General features: G+C 32.0%; 3 protein-coding genes across 3 annotated transcripts in view; 2 read left to right on the top strand and 1 right to left on the bottom strand.

Moving 5' to 3' along the window:
* LOC143916579 (uncharacterized) overlaps positions 1 to 21,069 on the bottom strand; it is a 590,438-nt gene that overhangs the window by 217,894 nt on the left and 351,475 nt on the right. The gene's annotated exons all lie outside the window — the stretch shown is intronic.
* Positions 547 to 3,256, top strand: LOC143916766 (transducin beta-like protein 3). Its single transcript, XM_077438013.1, has 2 exons — positions 547 to 704; positions 838 to 3,256. The coding sequence occupies exons 1-2, from the start codon at positions 679 to 681 to the stop codon at positions 3,194 to 3,196; spliced, it is 2,385 nt and encodes a 794-aa protein (XP_077294139.1). The 5' UTR covers positions 547 to 678; the 3' UTR covers positions 3,197 to 3,256.
* Positions 13,386 to 21,069, top strand: part of LOC143916336 (pH-sensitive chloride channel 2-like) — a 41,796-nt gene continuing 34,112 nt past the window's right edge. The window contains exon 1 of the mRNA XM_077437368.1: positions 13,386 to 13,661. Coding sequence (XP_077293494.1) covers positions 13,588 to 13,661 — 74 coding nt within the window. The 5' untranslated portion in view covers positions 13,386 to 13,587. The remainder of the gene's footprint in view (positions 13,662 to 21,069) is intronic.

Consider the following 21,069-nt stretch of genomic DNA (forward strand, 5'->3'; position numbering starts at 1 on the left):
TATTATTATGAATTTAAATTAAAATACTAAACCAACAATAGTAGAATAACAAAATTCCTTAGAACACTGTCAGTTATAAGTATGTCGATTTTTCCTAGAAAAAAAGTTAACTCCCAAATATATTTTTTTGTTGTTGTTTGTCTTGCTTTAAAATATATTTGTAAAACTGATTAAAAGAAATAGTTAAAATTCATATATGTACAGTCATTATTTTAATAAAATATACCCCCCATTCCCTAGATAGTCATTCCTTACTGGTGAAAAATTTTGCCCCCTGAAATGATGCCTCTGGTGAGTAGTTACCTAGCTTTTGTTTTCTAGAGTGGCCAATGACTATCGCATGAGCACCATGTGGTGCTCACTGTACTTGGAATATAATATTTTCATTTATATTTGTATCTTTTTTATCTCACTGTACTGCTTTATTTTATATTTTTTTCTGTATGTGTGTTAAATAAAATAAAAATACTGTAGTGCTTCCCCATACATTTTATAAATAAAATTTAAAATAAGTTTTAATTTTCCAACATTAGAACATTTACATAGGCCATATAATTAAAGATTATGGCCAAATTGCGTCGCACGTGGTTTTGTATAGTTGAGCTGTCAAGCTGTGTCGTTTTCAAAATACTTTTCATTGGAGCTCAATCTCTTTGAATATTGGTTTATTGTTTCATAATGTCATCCTCTTATCTTAAAGAAGCGTAAGCATAACTTTAAAACGACATACTTGTCCGATTCTATTGGCTTTCTTTTAAAATCCAAACCTAACCTAAAATGTAAATTGTATACATTTTATCGTTAATAATGCTACCTCAATTTTAACTTTAATTGTAGATATGACGTTGAAGCGGAGTATAGAGCTTTCTATACAGGAGGACAAGTCATTTGGACAAACGATGGAAATCACATGTTGTGTCATTGCAACGACGCCGTCAAAGCTATCGACTTGAACTCTGGACTAGTAACGTCAACTTTCGGTGGTTCGGAAGATGAAGCCGATGAAGAAGATACTATTTACTGTTTCGCACTCTCCCGAGATAACGATTTTTTAATTACCACACACAAAAGCGGACTGATCAAACTTTGGTCCATGTCCGATGTCAAAGTCACCAAAATGTGGCGCTCCATTCACAAAGGTCCGATCGCTAAAGTGGTATTCGACGGCACGAGTAACACTATCGCAACAGGAGGATCCGACGGAACCGCTAAAATATGGAATATCTTACGCCAGACGTGCACGCATTCACTAAAAGGAACACAAGGAGTATTCAACATACTGACTTTTCATCCGGATATTACTAAGCATCTCTTATTCGGATCAGGTGATGACACTAAAATCATCGCATGGAATGTAGAAAGCGGGGAACAAATATCGACGTTCAGCGGACACTTCAGTAAGATTACGTCGTTGAATTTTACTATCGACGGTAAATTTATGGTCAGTTCAGGCCGAGATAGAGTTTTGATCTTATGGGACATTGAACAAGGTAAAGCTGTTCGGACGTTACCTGTGTATGAATGCATCGAAGATTCTGTAATACTGCCAGTTAAGTTTCAACTCCCTGATAAAAAGATTAAAAAAAGCGATGGGGGCATTTACGTAGCTTGTGCCGGTGATAAGGGAGTCATCAAAGTATGGGATGTATCTTCGAGTAAATTAATATACGCTCAGACTAATAGCGTTGTATCGCCAGCTTCCAATGACGGCGGTTTGGCCGTTACACAGTTGCTCTTGAATGAAATTAGATGTTGCTTGTCTGTGATAAGCGCCGATCACAATATAATCGTATACGATTTAGCAACGTTCGAATGTTCCAAACAAATGGTCGGTTTCACCGATGAAGTATTAGACGTTTCATACTTTGGCCAGAGCGACAGTCACATAGCAGTCGCTACAAACAGCATAGATATCAAAGTGTACGATCTGGAAACGATGAACTGTCAATTGGTCAAAGGACACGGTGATTTAGTGTTGTCTCTGGCCAAAAGTCCATATAATCCGGATGTATTGTTGTCTTCGAGCAAAGACAACAGTATTCGAGTTTGGCTTATGAACAATAAGAAAGTACAATGCATCGGCATCGGCAACCGACACACTGCATCAGTCGGCTCTGTATGTCTGCCGTATTTGGATGCATCGTGCTGCTTTTCTGTAAGTCAGGACTCTTGCATTAAGAAATGGCAACTACCAACGATCAATGCGGAATCGGAAGAAATTCACACTCTAATATGCACTCACACTGAAGTCGCCCATTCCAAAGATATAAACCACATTTCCATGTCGCCTAATGATAAAATAGTCGCTAGCGGATCTCAAGATAAGACCATAAAGCTATGGTCAACTGAAGACTTGAGCCTGTTGGGAACATTGCGTGGTCATAAGAGAGGCGTTTGGTGCGTTAAATTTTCGCCCGTAGATCAGGTTTTGCTGAGTGCGTCCGCCGATTGTACGATGAAGCTGTGGTCCATTTCGGAATTGAATTGCTTAAAAACTTTAGAAGGACATTCGAGTTCTGTATTAAAAGCTGAATTTATATCGAAAGGTTTACAAATAGTATCCGCCGGTGCCGACGGTCTCATGAAAGTTTGGAATATTAAAACTTCAGAGAGCATTGTAACGCTCGATAAGCATGATGGAAGGGTTTGGGCATTGGCCGTCTCTGAAAACGAAAACCACATTATAACTGGTGGGGCTGACTCTTTATTGATCAAATGGAAAGATGTAACAACCGAAAAGAGGGAAAAAGAAACAAAGGAACGCCAAGATCTGATAATGCAAGAACAAGAGTTGAGCAACCTGCTACACGATAAGAAAATGGTTAAAGCTTTAAAACTAGCACTCAAATTGGACAAGCCGTTCTTGACGTTGAAGATAATCAACGAGCTGCTGAAGGATGACGGTAGAGATGTTTTACTGTCGACGATCAAACAGTTGAACTCGAACCAACACGAGTCATTGGCGAAGTGTTGCGTAGAATGGAACACAAATACGAGAAACTGTTATGCTGCTCAAGTGGTACTCCATATCTTGCTGTCTGAAGGCCAGTTGGATGTTGATTCAGCAGCTACGATACGAGCTCTGCTACCATACAATCAACGGCACATGCAGAGACTCACCGCAACACTCCAAGACTTAAACTTCCTCACATTTACCATTAATTGCATGCAACCTCATGCGACATCTTTAACATGAGCTCACTCCCTGCAAAAAATAGATTGTTATTTTATTTAAATAAATCATATGTTAAATATAATAATCTGTTTTTATTTTCAACTATAATATATAATATGTACGGGTCTACATCATGGGATCGAAAGTCGAAAGATAGAAAAAGCAAATATCGGAAAGAATATATGCATGGTAAACGGTACTACGTATATGTATATAATATATATGTATCAGTGGCATGCGGTGAAATTATCTCTCTTTTTGTCGTACAGCCTTGCTTAATGTGCGCGGGTAGGATACGGGAGGAAAAGCCTGTTCCTCTTGTATCCTGCTCGCGCAAATTAAGTAAGGCTGTACGACGGGAGGAAGCGAGTTTTACCGCACGCCACTGATATATTTATATACTACCCGATTTTCATGTGTTCATGGTAAACGAACATTTTCGATTTTTCGACTTCGATGCGGTAACGGTCACCGTATATGTACATATGTCCTCACAACAATGTACATATGTGTATACAGATGTACACACATACATATGTATATTGTACTTTCAACTTGAGGGATGCTGAATATCGGTGGCCGTCACTGCAAGGAAAGTGACTTGATGGAAAGTCGAAAGATGGAAAAAATTAAAATTGATTCGTCGTTTCGTCATTAGTGTAGGTCGGGGTGAGAGATTTGAAAGATCTTTACCATGTGCCAGGGTTACATTATTTATTTATTTAAAGTTTGGACCATTGTAGCATTACAGAAATTCCTAATGCGCCACAATAGTCAAAAATATAACAGAAAAGAAAAGAACCAAAATAATAACTAAAGAAATTAGACATAGCAAAAACAAAACATATATATACACAAACAACTAATAATAATAATAACAAAAAGGGAATGTCTTATAAAAGAAAAAAGAGAAAGAAAAATAAATATAAACATATGTATATACACAGACAAAAATACATTTATACATAATCATAAAAAACAATAGCAGATACGTAAAAATATAACATAAGGAATGCCTTGCACCTACAGCCAGTTCCAATAAATAAGAACCAACTGCAAATACAAAACATCCCTGTGAGGCCCAAATGGAAGAGAGTTAATCAAAATTCCACTCATAAATCACAATCAATCATGAAAACAATGATGAGCGAAGACTACCAGATAAATGGGTTGGGTTAAATAATCCGACAATTTACGCTCACTAAGGTGGAAAATATCACATTCAGTCTCGGCAGCAACGATTTCATTAAGAAGTCGAATAGCTCTTGGAATAGGAGCCATTCGTAAAAGGACTGTGCGGGAAAGAGGTACAGCCATCAAATGATGATGTCTACCACGCACATAGTTATTATTATGATGGAAGAGATAGATAACCCCGACCTACGTTAACGACGAATCGATTTTAATTTTTGACTCCAGGTCGATCGTTTCCTATCAGAGTTTGCCAATCTATCTGATTTTCATTTGCCAATCTATCGAATTTGACCATAAATGTCTCTATGGTTGTTAATTGATATGTATTTATTGAATTTCGCTGAATTGTTTAAAATGCTGCGAATTTACAAATTTGATCATAGATGTCTTTGTGGATATTAATTGATATGTATTTTTGTACTTTGTATAATGTTAATAATATTTGTATCAAATGTACAATGTTTAATTAATAATATTTGTGTCAAATGTACAATGATTTTTTTTTATTTACCTGACATTGATACGAGGATTATACTTGAACTTTCTCGTGAAGAGCACACATATTTAAAGGGTGAAAAAAACAGTGGAAGAAAAATCAAACAAGAATAAACTGCCACTTCCGGTCGACAGATATTCACTAAATGTGATAGTTTACTTAGTACTAAGGTGAGACTTATAGATAAGAAACTTCAGTTCAAAGCACTTAGAAAACCTCGAAACTGTCTGAGTTTTAGTAAAACTTCCGGTTGAGGTAAAATTACTAGTGTAACCAAAAAAGAAGAACTTCAAAAACCCATTAAATTTTGGAAGATCATCAAGTATATTTTTGTACAGGTTTAGATTACTAGAAGTTACTAATTCATTTGGTGGTATATTCCAAATTTTAGCCTCTGTGTTTGAAAAGCAGGTTTCTCTGATTATTTTCAGACAGATCAGTGTTTTGTTAAATGTGAGGATAATCATTGGACAGTTGTAATGTTTATTAACAATTTTATAGACTTCGGTTAGATCATCACCTCAATCTTTTCGTGTTCGAAGTTGAAGATATTCATTCTTTTCAATTTCATATCATATGAAAGTGATTCAAGTTCGGAAGGCATCTTTGTAATTCTTCGTTGAACTTTTTATATACCTACCCTTACATGTGTACAATATCTTTTTAAAAGACGGTTCCCAATATGTACGTAGAATAAGCAAATTTAATAAATTTTAGCCATAAGTTCGTCATTAAGGCAAATATAAACTCGTTTTATAACATAAAGAATGGAATAACAATTTTTAATCATCGAATTAATACGAGTTGACTATATTTCAAGTCGCAAGTGATAATAACTCCAAAATTGGATTGAGCTTGGACTGGAGTAATTAGATTGGAATCTAAATTATAAGTAAATTTTAAATGATTATTCAAGCTATCATGAAAAGAAGTGCATTTTTTTTATTTAAAGCAAATCACCAAACTTTTGAGAGATAGAATGATTAGAATATAACTTTTGCAATGGTAGAATCAAGGTCTTCTTGTACACAAATTAAGGTATCATTTTTGGTCCCTTAAATAAAACCTGTAGAAGTAATAAATAATTATTTATATTTAGGTCAAATAATTGACATGTCCGGTAGTAAATATGAAGAGATAAAGAGACGTATGAAATTAGGATGAAATGCATTTGGACGAATGAATGTTGTTTTTAAATCAAAAATGCCCCTCTGTCTAAAGAAAAAGATCTTCGATCAATGCGCTTTGCCAGTGATGACGTATGGATGTGAAACTTGGACACTGAGCGCCAAAATGCTACACAAAATCCAATGCAATCAAAGAAGTATGGAACGCTGTATGCTTGGAATAAGGAAGAAAGTCAGGAAGCGAAACACGTGGGTGAGAAGTATGACAATGGCAGTGGACATAGATAGGTTGAAGAGATTGAAATGGCAATGGGTGGGCCACGTGGCTAGAAGAATGGACGAAAGAAGTGCTTGAATGGTGCCTGAGAGAATGCAAAAGGGTAAAAGGAAGACCGCAGTGAAAATGGGTAGACGAAATTAGGAAAATGTGTGGGGTGAGATGAATGAGAGTTCCTGTTGCTGAAATTCCTGTTCCCGTTCCCGTTTCTCGATGCGTTTCGATAAGTGAATGTTTCAGTTTCAAATTAATACCTACTTAATAATCAAATTAAATTATAGTAAAGTATAGGAACGCATACGTGACAGACAGACAAACATTGATTTTTATGTATATGTAGGATTGTTATGAGTGGTACGCAATGTAAGGTTGGTATGAGTTGTACGTAGTGTAAGGGTTGGCATGCGTGCGCGCAAGCTAGTTACCAACGTACACATTTCCTTAACTACACACTGGCGCATCATACTTTCGCGTGGATAAAATCGTAATTAAAAATATTATTATTAAGAGGTTTTTTTTCCACAGTAATCTTCCCGGACATGCATACAACAAATCCTGAAATCGGTCCATCGTAATCGGTTCAGTGATTTAGGAGCCTATTCGAGACAGACAGACGAACATTGATTTTTATATATATGGATAAAATTTGAGAAAATAAACCCTGGACAAACATTCGAACACACTTTTGATTTTATATATCTACACATATGAGGTGCACAGTATGAATAACAATAATGAACATGTAATTAATAATGTGTTGCACTTTTAGAGATCAATGTCGTAACGTCATGCAAAGAATCTCCGGGACTATCAAGTAAGTGTTTGACCAAGTTTCTAGTCCTATTTAACCTTTTGAATACTAAGCGCGTTGCATCTATGCACATATCTATTAGATTTGCACGTCACACACGGACGAACTAACCTTATTCCAGTTCTCGTCCTTTGGATCGAACCTTATTATACATATATATGAACTATATGTGCATACATACACACATACATATATCATCTGGAAATATTCAGTATTTAAATCACGTGCGCCATTTCTAATTTTAAAACTGAACTTGGAAACGCGTGTTCAGATTGTAAAGATTTGATACATCAGCTCGTACATATGAGATCGAAATACTTTTATTGAAATAATAAAATATGCAGAAAATTTCAAGTGCAACGTTTTAATTGGTCCATTTTTTAGGTCATGATTTTTTTATTTTACGCAAGTATTCATTAGTTTGCAATGTCTATGAAATTAACGCGAACAGTAAAAATGTTGAATTCGAATGTGTTAATTAATTGTGCATTTAAATGAATGGATGGAATTTCGCAAATGCAATGTGTCAAATTTTATATACACTATTTGACATTTAAATGCAATAAACATGTCTACTCTTTAAAGCAAAATGAATACATTTATTTATTTCAAATTAGGCCAAAAACCAATTCGTGTTATTATGGCCATATATGTATATGTATATGTATGTATATAGTATATGTAAATAAATGTTTCATTGTCTAGTTGTATGAAATATTGTCATTTATTTAAATTTCCACTGTTCAACAATGTATCATGATGCCTTAACGTCCAGCTGACATATGTAGATGGATTTATTATTTCAAACCATTTCATCTATCCAAATAACGCCGGCTGGTGTGTATAGGACTGAAAAATAATTAAAAAAAAATTAAAATAATTAAATTAAAAGATTATTATATATGTATGTACATTACAGTACATCAAAAACACTTTCTATCTCAACATAATCAAATACCCTTCCTTAATAGCACTAAGCAACAAAAAAAATCACGTTTTTTTATTTACTGGCGTAGAAACTAATCAATTTTTTTTAAATTCGACCCACTTAATTCGAATACAACAATGATTTTTGTTGCTTTCTTCTCGTTAGTAATGTGTAATAAAAAAGTATATTTTTGAATTCCAAATTCGCTAGACAATTCATTATTAACCAGTAGCGTAGTCTAGTGGTGAATGTTGAATTATCTCGTACTTGATGTTACGAGTTCGATTCCCGCTAAGTCTCGCTATTGGTCAGACCTTCATTTGTCAAGGTCGATCGTTTCTTATCAGAATTTGCCAATTTTTCTGATTTTCATTGAAGCGATTCCTGTAAAATTGGCGTTTCCTTCCCAATTTTCCGTTGCGAACCTTTAGTTATTGTTATATCTTAGGTTTCGCCATATTGCTCACCATAGATGTCCCTGTGGTTGTTTATCGAATATAAAATTCGTATTGTTACATGAAAGTTATTAATCGTTATTTATCGTATTAATACGATATTTGTAATATCTGACGATAGATGTCAGATATTGTTTAGATTTACATGTATCTATGTAATAATTATGTGGACCAGGAAGGCGCATTTGGGGTTTACCTGTTAAGCCTTCCTGGTATATTTGTATATATGTATGTAAATAAATAAATAAATAAATTATAATTATTTTACGTAATAAATTACAATCAATAAAAAAACATCCATCCGACTGTTGATTTAAATATTCACTTTTGGCACAAAAATTTTGAGTTAAAGACTGTAAAAGCTAAATATCTTGCGCATCAGTAGATCAATAGGTATTAAAATGGAAATACATAAGATGTACATATTGATGACATATTTAGTAATAATAAAAAGCATTGAAAAAATGCAGCTAATCATCAACTTGGCATCAGCTGGCATCCGATCCATAGCCAAAACAACGGTTTCACAATCAGGGCATAGTCCATGCCAAGAGAATACATATATTTTACATATACAAGATTTTCCTGTAAGGCCTTCCTGGTATATATGTAAAATAAAAAAATATAAAATGAGCTTTTATGATAGGAAATGAGTAAATAGGACACGTGATTTTCATATTATAACAGAGTAATGTGTACAAAAAAATCGCTTTATGACCCTTGTTCATACATGAACAAGCTATGACGCTGGTTTCGATCGTAAAATAGGATTTCATTATAAAAACAATCATAACATGTATCATCAAAGAAAGTAAAGTAAAGACTTTTCTGAAAACTTGCATAGTTCGGGCAAATTCAATGATTTCAAAAATATTTCACATGAGACCCAATTACTTTTATAACAATACAACAATTTGTGTAAAAAATGTAGGAAAGTTAAAGGTCACGAAACGTTGTATTCCATAAGTTGCGTGTATGACTGTTGGTTAAATTGCTAATTAGTCTCACTGTGAGCGATTTTATGATGCCTTTGAGCTGTAAGTGATCATTCGAAGTTATCAAGCATTTTCCTACCGAGAATTGTGCACACCGTTCATTGCGATTACACAAGCGGATATGGTGCTTACTTGCATAGCAAACGATAGCAAATGTTTTTTGAATACAGTTTGTTATTAAAAATATGTACATATTGCGGGTGACTTATCGACAATGAATAGTGTGACTTGGCGTTCATTTCAGATGAATACTAAAATGACCGAGAATTTTTAGATCATCATATAATATCAACTCTAATTTGATGCATCAATATTTTGCCGAAACTCTATTTTTGTTATTCAAAATGATTACAATTTCTCTGTGTCGGGCTTTTCAACCTGTACAAATCTAATATATAATTTGGAAAGAGACTTTGTATGTATATAACCTTCGTTCGTTAGTTCGTAGACGACAAATTCGATTTTTTTTTCGATTCATAGGCGCCGATTCGATTTTTTTCGATTCAAAGGATTCGAAGTCCCCGGGGGCGAAGGCACCAGGGACGCAGGCGCCAGTGGTGCACCCGCCGGGGTCGAAGCCCTAGGGGTCGCAGGCGCCGCCGAGGGCGAAGCCTCTGGGGGCGAAGGCTCCAGGGGCGCAGGCGCCGGATTCTGGTATACATATAATTTCGAATGTATATACATATGTTTATTTGTTCGTGACAGTCAATTTAATAAAAAAAAAAAACAAATGAGTATTCAAATAAATTTATATAAAATAAAACTATTCAAATAAATTTCATAAAATGTTTACTATTAGATTAGTCATGTTTAAACGGTTTATATTACAAATACCGAGTGAAGCCGGGTAAAACCACTAGTTTTAAATAAAACAGAAACAAATGAAACATATCGTGTCAATACCTACTAATTAAAATTTCGTCAATATTTAAATCGAAAGTCTAATTTTCAACTACGTATGTACTTTCAAATCTGGAAACATATGCAGTTATCCAAGAATATATACATATTATACATATGTACATACATATTATGATATGAATAATAAGCGCCTGAGCTTTGTCTCCTGTTATGACTTCCAAAATAGATAAATTCGTCGAATATCATGTTTTTAATCGTATCAATTAATTTATAAATTATATGCGGAAACTTTTCATCCCTAGTAGTAATTCTGAAGTCTCGGCTATTTCAAATTCTCGGGACTTGAGATATGGTAATTTCAAAGTCCCGGGACTGGAAAATTTAATTTTGAAAAAGAAAATCGATAGTGTTTATTTACTAAATCAAATTTTTTAAAAGGCGTATTTTTTAATACATTTGAGTAAGTCACAAATAGTTTTTAATACGCTAATATTCGATTGGTTTCAAATATGGCTCATATTCAAGTCAATCAACGATTTTTTAATGCAGTTTTGTAATTTTAAAAATCGTTCTATCATGGGTATCAACGTATTCCACCTCGTTTTTAGGTCTAAGTATATCATAAGCACAATATCAAATTCATTTTTAACATATTTTCGAATTTTTTTTTAGCACTTTCTGAAAATTTTTATAATTTTGCGATCATCTATAAGAGCATCGTAGAAGTTTGGTTTCATACTTACTATGTACATTATTCCTACTTTCAGAATTATCAGTTTCGCAGTCACTTTCTTCAATGAAATCTTCGTTGGAATTATTAGAGTTATCGTTAAACATTGATATTTTTTCTGGTATAATATGTACTTCTATTACAACTAGATGTATCGCCAACGGTCACATAAGACAGTAGTCTTATATATATGTATAATACCTGTTTATATACAATGAAAAACAGTTGTTTCAGGAGTTTCAACCATAAGAATACTATTTTCAACAAACAAAATGTCCCGGGACGTCTTGTCGCAGAATTACTAGTCCCTAGTATTTCTGGCATAAAAATTGGTTTAGAATATACATAAATATGTACGTATATACATAAATATGTACGTATATACATATGCATATACATACATATGTGCATATGTATGTATTTATAAATTGAACAAACTCGATTAACCATGCATTATCAAAACAAAAATATTATTAAATCTAATGTACACCTACCTGACATTTTGACATCTTTGAATCTCGTTGAGAGATAAGAGACAACAAATTTAATTGTTCATCTACTATTTTGCTTGCCCCATGTTTCTTTAACCCTTTGAATGCTGACCAACGCCGATCGACGTTTTGACAACAAGTCCGTGGGTCTGAAAAACGCCCATAGGCGTTGAATTTTGAGCATATACAAAGTAAACAAGAATACAATCCGCTAAGCCTTTCCAGGTAGCGTTGAAAGAAAATGCATTGAATATGAGTCGTGTAATACATGTCATTCATTTTTCAACTTTATAAATACTGGTTTACACCGGAATTTCTGAATTTATAACCATAGCAGAATTTCCCGATGGAAATTCCTAGCTTCCGAGTATTTTAGATTGTGGCTTGACATTTAAATTGTGAGCATTACATTTTAACAACAATGAAGAAGATGGAACTAGTTTTGGAAAAATAGATTCATTAATAGACTTCTTATGTTTATTTTATATTGTTACTTAGGGTTGACCGTGAAAAAGTTGAAGTGAAAAAGTCGAAAATATTTGTTTATCATGCATACATATGAAAAACGGTTAGTATATACATATAGACGAGCGGTAAAAGTCTCTCTCCCCCGGTCGTACATCCTCACTTAATTTGCGCGAGCAGGATACAACAGGAACAAGAGGAACAGGCTTTTCCTCCCGTATCCTGCGCGCGCACATTAAACAAGGCTATATGACAAAAAGAGAGATAATTTCACCGCATGCCACTCAAATATATTTTATATAAATAGTAACCATTTAACATACACCTTTTTTTTGATCTTTCGACTTAAAAGATCTTTTGATTTTCGATCTTTGCCTTCCGATATTTGCTTTTTCGACCATTTCACGTGAGGTAGACCCTGTTACTAGATATGTATTATATAATAGAGAGTCTAAACACACCTTTACAAAACTTGAAACTGTTGGTGGTAGTTATCTAGGGTTTGTTTGGATTAGCTACAATTTTTATACCTGCTTTCTATCGGATTTCTAAATAATTCTTGTCGGAAATTTTCAACAGAAAAGACGTCAGCACTCAACGGGTAAACCAGTCTTTATAAACATCGACACGGATTACACTACCCATGTTCAATGCTACCTGGAAAGGCTTAGCGGGTAGTATTCTTGTTTACTTTGTATGTGCTCAAAATTCAAAACCTATGGGCGTTTTTCAGACCCACGGACTTGTTGTCAAAACGTCGATCGGCGTTGGTCAGCATTCAATGGGTTAAAGAAACAGGGGGCAAACAAAATAATATATGAATAATTCAATTTGTTGTCTCTTATCTCTCAACGAGATTCAAAGATGTCAAAATGTCAGGTAGGTGTACATTAGATTTAATAATATTTTTGTTTTGATAATGCATGGTTAATCGAGTTTGTTCGATTTATAAATACATACATATGCAGGCTGATAGACTGCATTCAAAGGGCTAAGAGATATGAGCGTTTAAAAAATGTGCAATTTGTACAGCTTTTGACTTCTTCAATCTTTAATTCAAAATCTAGTGCCTGCTTACTGATTTCTAAATAATTCTAGTTGGAAACGTTGGCGAAATTTTCAGCGTGGTGGGATTTCAACAGAAAAAACGTCAGCACTAGAAGAGTTAAGTGAACGAATCTTTGTCCCCCAGTTATTAATATTGATATAAGGAAAAAAATATATAGTGAAAATCGAAATAAAAAATAAGTTGTTAAGATTTGATTATTAATGACAAAGTGGTTAGGAAGCCAGTGCTTAATGCAAGAGAGACAATATGCAGTATGCACCCTCTACGCTCCGGAAAAGTGGAAAAGCGCGATAGAGAGAGGTGGTAGAGGTAGAGTTACCGACCAGCCACCGGCCAAGTTACTCTCGCGTGATTGTTCGCGGCGTTCGGACGTCCTCTACTGGAACACAAACTGTGCCGAACATGTTCTCCTTGCCACTGCGACTATATTAAGCGAGGTGTGTGCGTGCGTGCGTGCGTGCGTGTGTGTGTGTGTGAGTGAGGGTGAGAAAATCTGCTCCAGTCGTCGCCAGGATGCGCACAAGGCGCCCCCCGCTTCTGTTGGTGATCCTGCTAACGTTGGCGCACGCGCAGAACTCTACCATACGGTGAGGATCCATGCACGCTCATTCGCGTCACTCAATCCACTCCACATTTATTATTTCATCATACATTTTATTCATACGTGTATTTATTGTAAACAGCTAACGGTTTGTACATATGTAAGTATGTATGTGCACGAGTAAGACTAACCGATTAACAAAAGAGCTGAAATCAGCCATGTAAAACGCGATCTACTCGAAACATCAATTCTCTAATCGGTCACATCACCCATTGAAAACGGTCGTAAGCTTAATGACAAATGCTCAAATATTCAGGGTTGCTAAATTTTACGAAAATTTACACCAATTTTTACATGTAGACAGTTGAATTTCACTATATGGCCAAATTTTCTGTACTATTTAAAAATATTTTAACAAATTTAAGTATGTTATTAATTATTTTCAATTATTAATCAAAATATTAAATTATAAATTTAATTTATTTACTAATTTCAATTATTAATCTAAATATTAAATTTAAATATGTTATTAATTTTATTCAATTATTTTCTTAACTTTATTTCAATGTTATCAAGATATAATTTAAGAGTGAGATATAAAAAAATGGCATTAAATATCAATTACACAAAGAAATATTTTAAAATACATACATTTTTGATTATTAAATGCTTTTTATTATTACTAAATTATGTTCACAATATATCTTATATCTATTTTAATAGCTATTGATCCACTGATCATTTTCTATTTTACAATTTTAATTTTATTTTGTTAGTAATCATAGTATTATATTCTTCTAATGTTAATGTACAGCATAATAGGAAAAAGAGCTCAAAAACCTATTTACAACTCTTATATATAAATGTTCATAATACATCTAATACACAATATTAATTAAAGACTCTCTAAAGTTGATGACCTAAAGCAGATTGTGTTTAGGTAATCTGTGTGTTATACCTGAAGGGTATAGACATTTAGTTGTAATCACCGAGAATCTTCACAAGTGTGTTAGTATGGTTATTAGTGATTCTATCATAGAATCTACTGGTTAGTTTGTTAGTAATATCTGTAACAAACGGAACATTATTTATAGCATGCAGTTTTTTCAAGTTAGTAAATATTGGTGTATTATAAATTATGTATTTTTTGGTCATAATATTGTGTTAGTATGGTTATTATATAGTGTTTTTGTCATAGAATCTGCTGGTTAGTTTACCAAACCGCTAACCGAATCATACTGAAATTTTTTTACATGTAATAGACATTATTAATTTTATACCCAAATATTTTTAAATATTTTTTCCTCAACCGGAATAAGTACTTTTACTAATTTTATTCTAAAACACACATGTATGTACATTCCTAAAAGGAAGAAAATAATTTCACTATTTCGACATACTACATATGTATATGTATGTATGTATGTACATACATACATGTACATATGTAGTTAAATTATACATACATAAAATGTTGATTTTTCTGTGCAGGCCATACATATAATATGTATGTACATAGCAGGTTATCAAAATTTCCATCAAGATTTTTTATTTGTCTTTTCATTGATTACATTATTTAAATTTAACGTTATGAAGAACAGTAATAAATCATTCGACTGTTTACTCTGTTCTGTAAAATAAAGTATCTTTATTTTCTCACTCTTTATTACACGGTTTTTATCATTTTAGAAAAAAGTGCTCAGATCAGCAACAATGTGCGTAAGCACATCTGCTTTGTGAATAAATATTTTTGTATTATTTATCGCGAGCACGTTTTTAAACATTCCTTTTAATTTCTCATCAAAACGCGTACGTACCATATTTATGTTTGTACATATATGTAGATTTAGATTTTGCATTAAATTCATTTTACACGGCTGGCTGTTAAAATTGCAAACTAGGCAATAAAATGAATCATGAGTCGACGTAATTTATGATTTTATAACTTTTATAATTTTATAATGATCTACCATGAGCTTTATGCGATTCTGTTCGGTTTCTCTTTTGATATCGGTAAAAACTTAATATGCGTATGAATGTATTGTTTTAAATTAAATTATATAACTATAAAATTCGCTATGCATAATTTATTTTAACAATGCAAGCTCTATATATTTTACATGTATGTTCCAAATCACGTTTTAATTAAAATCGCAATATTTTTAATCAGCCGTGAAACAATGTTTGTTTTTCTTTAACGGAAATTACAATTCGTGCAAACGACAACAAAACAGTCACACTGACGTGACTATTTCGAAATTGAATTAGTATTCCGTTTAAATAGGTATCATATATAATATTGTGTATACATACGTACATAAGATACATATTGCAATTTTACATTCCTTTCAAAATTATGATGTAACTTTTATTTCGTATGTAGGCGTCACTTTAAGCACATTTTTCCTTGTCGCGAATAAGTTTACATTCAATGAAATCATTCTGAAAATGTAATATATATGTACATACATATGTATGGATACATATGTACCGACTTGAGATTCACAAATGTATCTTCACCCATTCATCATTGTCACTCCAAGTTGGCGCATAAAATAAACTTCGATTCTGAATTTCAAAATAATGCTTACGAAATGTAAAACAAATCGAACTAAACAAGCATGAAATAAGTTGTGTAAAATAAATATTTTTTATCTGAAAACTTTATTTTCATTTCATTATACGGTGAACAATGCCGATTAATTTTCCGGGTTTGTTTATATGCAGACGTTTTGCGAAAATATGTGTATGTAGATGAAAAGAGATTTGACATGTTTATTTAAGCGCCGACGTATCATTTTATATATTATTAAAAAACAAATGTATCTTGTCTATATCAGACAATTTTGATGCGCAATCACATTTGCGAATTAAAACTATTCGAAAACAAGATTGTATAAACGCAATATGAAGATATGAGTTTGATCTTTAGACCGTACCTATACAATAGAGTAATCCTTAATTATACTAATTTATTTTTTATTTTTTTCAAAAAATATAATTTTTTTTGGTGAAAATCTCAGGTCATTTTTTCTATTTTGAAAAGAAGCACAAAAAAATCTTCCATTTTATCCCGATCCTAAATTAATTTGTTTACAAAGCACGAAAAAATTTCATCAAAAGCCGAGGTCTTTTTGAGTTGACATAATTTTAAATACACCGTTTTTCTATATATGATCCCAAAAGAAAACACAGAAAAATAAAATATATAGATACATATATGAGACTCTTACATATACATATATCAAAGCCGCAGATAGGGGGACGATGGAGGCGCCAACCCCCATTAAATTAAAAAAATATACATTTAAAAAACATCAAATTTACAAATTTTTATTTTAATTCAACGCCTCGGGTGAATGGCATTTTATTTTATTTTATTTTATTATACATCAATTAATCAAGCACACTCGTCTAACAGATTGCTCCAAAGCGACGAGTGTGATAAAAAGATTAAGAAAGGACAAAAGGAAAAAAGTACATGAAATACAAGTAAAAATACATAAATAAACATGACATAAAAATTCTTAACTGATCAAACTGTATGTATGAAATTATGAACTCGTTTGTGCTAATTCTAAAAATGATTCAAATAAACTTTTTATATAAAACCATATAAAAACGCCGCATGTGTAAATTTTTTCGACAAAATAGCATTATTTATTAATTTGATAATTTGATCCAAGTTAATTATGATATTCGACACGATATTCTAGTGGCATGAATTTATTGGATAAATATATATTTTAATATTATTAATACACTCAGATTTTACGCAAATTCTAGGGATAAATAAAAGCTAATAAAAAGTTTCGTTTTTCTTTTGAAAAAAACTACTTGGGGTTGGAGGATTGCGCTTGTTTTTCAGCCCCCCTAAAAAAATCCTGGCTACTTTCGTGACATATGTACATACATACATATGTACATATGTACATTAATACAAAGATAAACCTATCGATTTGGAAAAACAAAAAAATAAAAATTAGATACACATCGAATATCAAAGAGATATTGACGATATGTACATATGTATGTATTAGGTTTATTAAAAATTTTAGTTTTGTTTATATCTTAAAAATGGTATCATTAAAAGTACCTAGTATTTATATGAAAATTGAATTTGAAATATGAGCCGTTTTATTTGAAAGTGACAATAAATCCGCTTTTCTTCATTACTGGAAATATTTCGCAAAATATATTGATATTTTAGTTTGAACAATATTTAAAAATACTGGTTTCCTGTGATACATACATGAATACGTTTATTCTGCTTTTCCGAGATTCTGGACGTATCGAATTAAAATAAGTGATAACAATTTGTGTTTTTGGAACTGAAAATTAGACTTCCGTCACTTTCACTGAAGATCCATTTTAATAAGAAATACTGGCGTGAATAATTGTAAAATATCCGTACATACATACATACGGGTCTACGTGACGAGCCAGAATGTTAAATTACAGTAAAAACACAAATATCGGAAGGCAAAGATCGAAAATCGAAAGATCAAAAAAAAAGGGTGCATAGTAAACGGTACATACTCACTTAATTTGCGCGAGCAGGGTACAACAGGAACAAGAGGAACAGGCTTTTCCTCCCGTATTCTGCGCGCGCACATTAATACGGGAGGAAAAGCCTGTTCCTCTTGTTCCTGTTGTATCCTGCTCGCGCAAATTAAGTGAGTATGTACCGTTTACCATGCATCCTTTTTTTTGATCTTTCGACTTAAGATCTTTCGATTTTCGATCTTTGCCTTCCGATATTTGTGTTTTCTGTAATTTAACATTCTGGCTCGTCACGGAGACCGCATACATACATACATGTATACACAAACTTTGCAATAATTGAAATAGTTTTGATGATAATACAAACATAGACGTATTTTTCAAATGGTCATGTTCAATAATAGAGGTGTTTCAACTTTGTGCCGCAATTTTCTCAGCGAAAAATATATATTTTTAGAACACTTATGTGAGCCGAAAATTAAAGACATAAAAAAAACCACAGGTATTGAATCGTTTACGTCTATTACATACATACATATACTCGATGATGTAACACTTCCGTTTCTTTTGCATTGCTTTTAAGCGGCAAACTAACAAGCAATGTCATTATCAATTAATATTAATGACTCATTTGTGTATCGGTAAAAAAAGATACTTACCTGTCTTGCAAAACTTCGAAAGGTCGACACCGACAGGTGTGGTCTTCCATTCTACCTATTATGTGATTATACATTTTCCACCATTTTTCGTTTGTCAATGTCATTCATTCAAAAATATACATGTACAAATATACCAACACTTTTATCCGAATTCGCACGAATTCACATTTGTTTTAAACCGTTTTTTTTGCCAAAATACAATGCAAAAATCAAATGTCAGATGTGTAAATTCGTCACTTTATGTGTCTGACCTTAAAGGTAATGTGTACGTACATCAGAATAATGCGAAAATACAAAGCTTGGCTTTCACCCACTGATGTAAAAACCGTGATATAAAATCATTGCAATGTTCCTGCAGAATTTTGATTTTTAAATGCTTTTTATTATTACGAAATTATGTTCACAATACATCTTATATCTAGTTTAATAGCTACTGATCTACTGATCATTTTCTATTTTACAATTTTAAATTAATTTTGTTAGTAATCATAGTATTATATTATTCTAATGTAAATGTACAGCATAATAGGGAAAAGAGCTCAAAAACTTATTTACAATTCTGATAAATTTTCATAATATTAATTAAAGACTCTCTAAAGTCGATGACCTGAAGCAGATTGTGTTTAAGTAAGCTGTTCCTGCAGAATGGCTTCGAATGCCTGTACAGATATTTATATTTTATATTTTTGTCAATAAATCTTATCCATTGTATTAAAATGTCTACACATTCAATAGCATTATATGCACGTGTACAAATTGAAATATCATAGTAGTTGTAAACAGGAAAAGGTTGCCTATAAAATTGAAAAACAAATATGAATAGTTGGGTTCAAGAAAAATTTATAACAAAAAATCTCAACTCAGCTAATGTATTTTTAAAGAACGTAGTTTTTGTTGAATCCATTTGAATTACCTATAAATGCTTACATATTTATATGTATAATAAACATACACGTAATTACTGGCTAAACTTAGCAACTTCATATATGTATGTGTATATATATATATATATATATATATATATATATATATATATATATATATATATATATATATAGATACACATACATACATAGTTATGGATCATTTAATTCAAAAGTTACTAATTAATAACTTGTCAAAAATTGATCTGTCTGTCAATAACCACAATGAAAATCAAATTTTTATTTTGTTAGCTATTCGTTAAATATCTGGTCTCTCATAATACATAAATTAATATACATTTAAATTACAAACATACAATAGTAGGTGTATTTTCCTGTATGCAAATAATTTTAAACTCGTATCTTAGTACGAAGTCAACTAACTCCAAAGTAAAATGTATGTAAAAATCGATTGGGAATACCGATATTTTTAAGGGAAAACGGATATTTTATTTATTTATCATATGTATATTATACCATATTTATTTATTTAAAGTTTGAACATTGTGGCATTACATGAATTTCTATTACGCCTCAATGGTCGAAAATATAACAAAGAACAAAATATTAATTATACAGAAAGAAATATACACACTATGTGTTCTTATGTATGTATAAACATACATATGTATGTATAAGAAATACATTAGCAGCAAAAAGTGCAAATGATAATGAAAGTGACATGATTAAAATAAATATGAATAGTTAAATATATGTAAGACAAAATGAATATTTGGGAATATTTTGCATCCAAATAATATACATAAAAAAACAAATATCACAGAATACAAGGGAATGCCATTCTTTTCTACAACCAGCATCAAAATTTACATATAATATCTAATAAACAGCCGTAAATACAAATCATCCCCGTGAGGCCCGAATGGGAAATAGAAGATCAAAATTCAACTCATACATACATCACATCCAAATATGTACAATAACCTGATTTTAAAACTACAATTTTACTCATCGTTGTTTTATTAACAAATAGCATTTAACCATCATTTATAAATAGCAACAGGTCAATATTCCACTATTTTTTCATATAATACCTATCTACATATATACATATGTATGTTTATATTTGTCTTTTTATTTATATTTATGTTTATCATATATATGTATGTTTATATTTATCTTTTTCATTTTTGTAAAAATCTGTTATTGGACTCGGATGTTACATATATTATTTATTTACTATTTGTTTTTTTATACATATCTATGTACATCCTGTCTGTTGATTTTTCAATTAATAAAATAAAATAAAATATGTATGTATTATATGTTTATAAAATTGAATGTCTCTGTGTGTCTCTCGAATAGGCTCCTAAACCACTGAACCGATTACGATGGTACTTTCAGGATT

The sequence above is a fragment of the Arctopsyche grandis genome, chromosome 9 (genome assembly GCF_051622035.1).
Source record: "Arctopsyche grandis isolate Sample6627 chromosome 9, ASM5162203v2, whole genome shotgun sequence".
Taxonomy (NCBI): domain Eukaryota; kingdom Metazoa; phylum Arthropoda; class Insecta; order Trichoptera; family Hydropsychidae; genus Arctopsyche; species Arctopsyche grandis.

Bases quoted from the DNA above. Each gene is read 5' to 3' on its own strand.
- LOC143916766 (XM_077438013.1), top strand. From the start codon at position 679: ATGTCATCCTCTTATCTTAAAGAAGC. The intron at 705-837 runs GTAAGCATAACT...CTTTAATTGTAG, and splicing joins TCCTCTTATCTTAAAGAAGC to ATATGACGTTGAAGCGGAGT.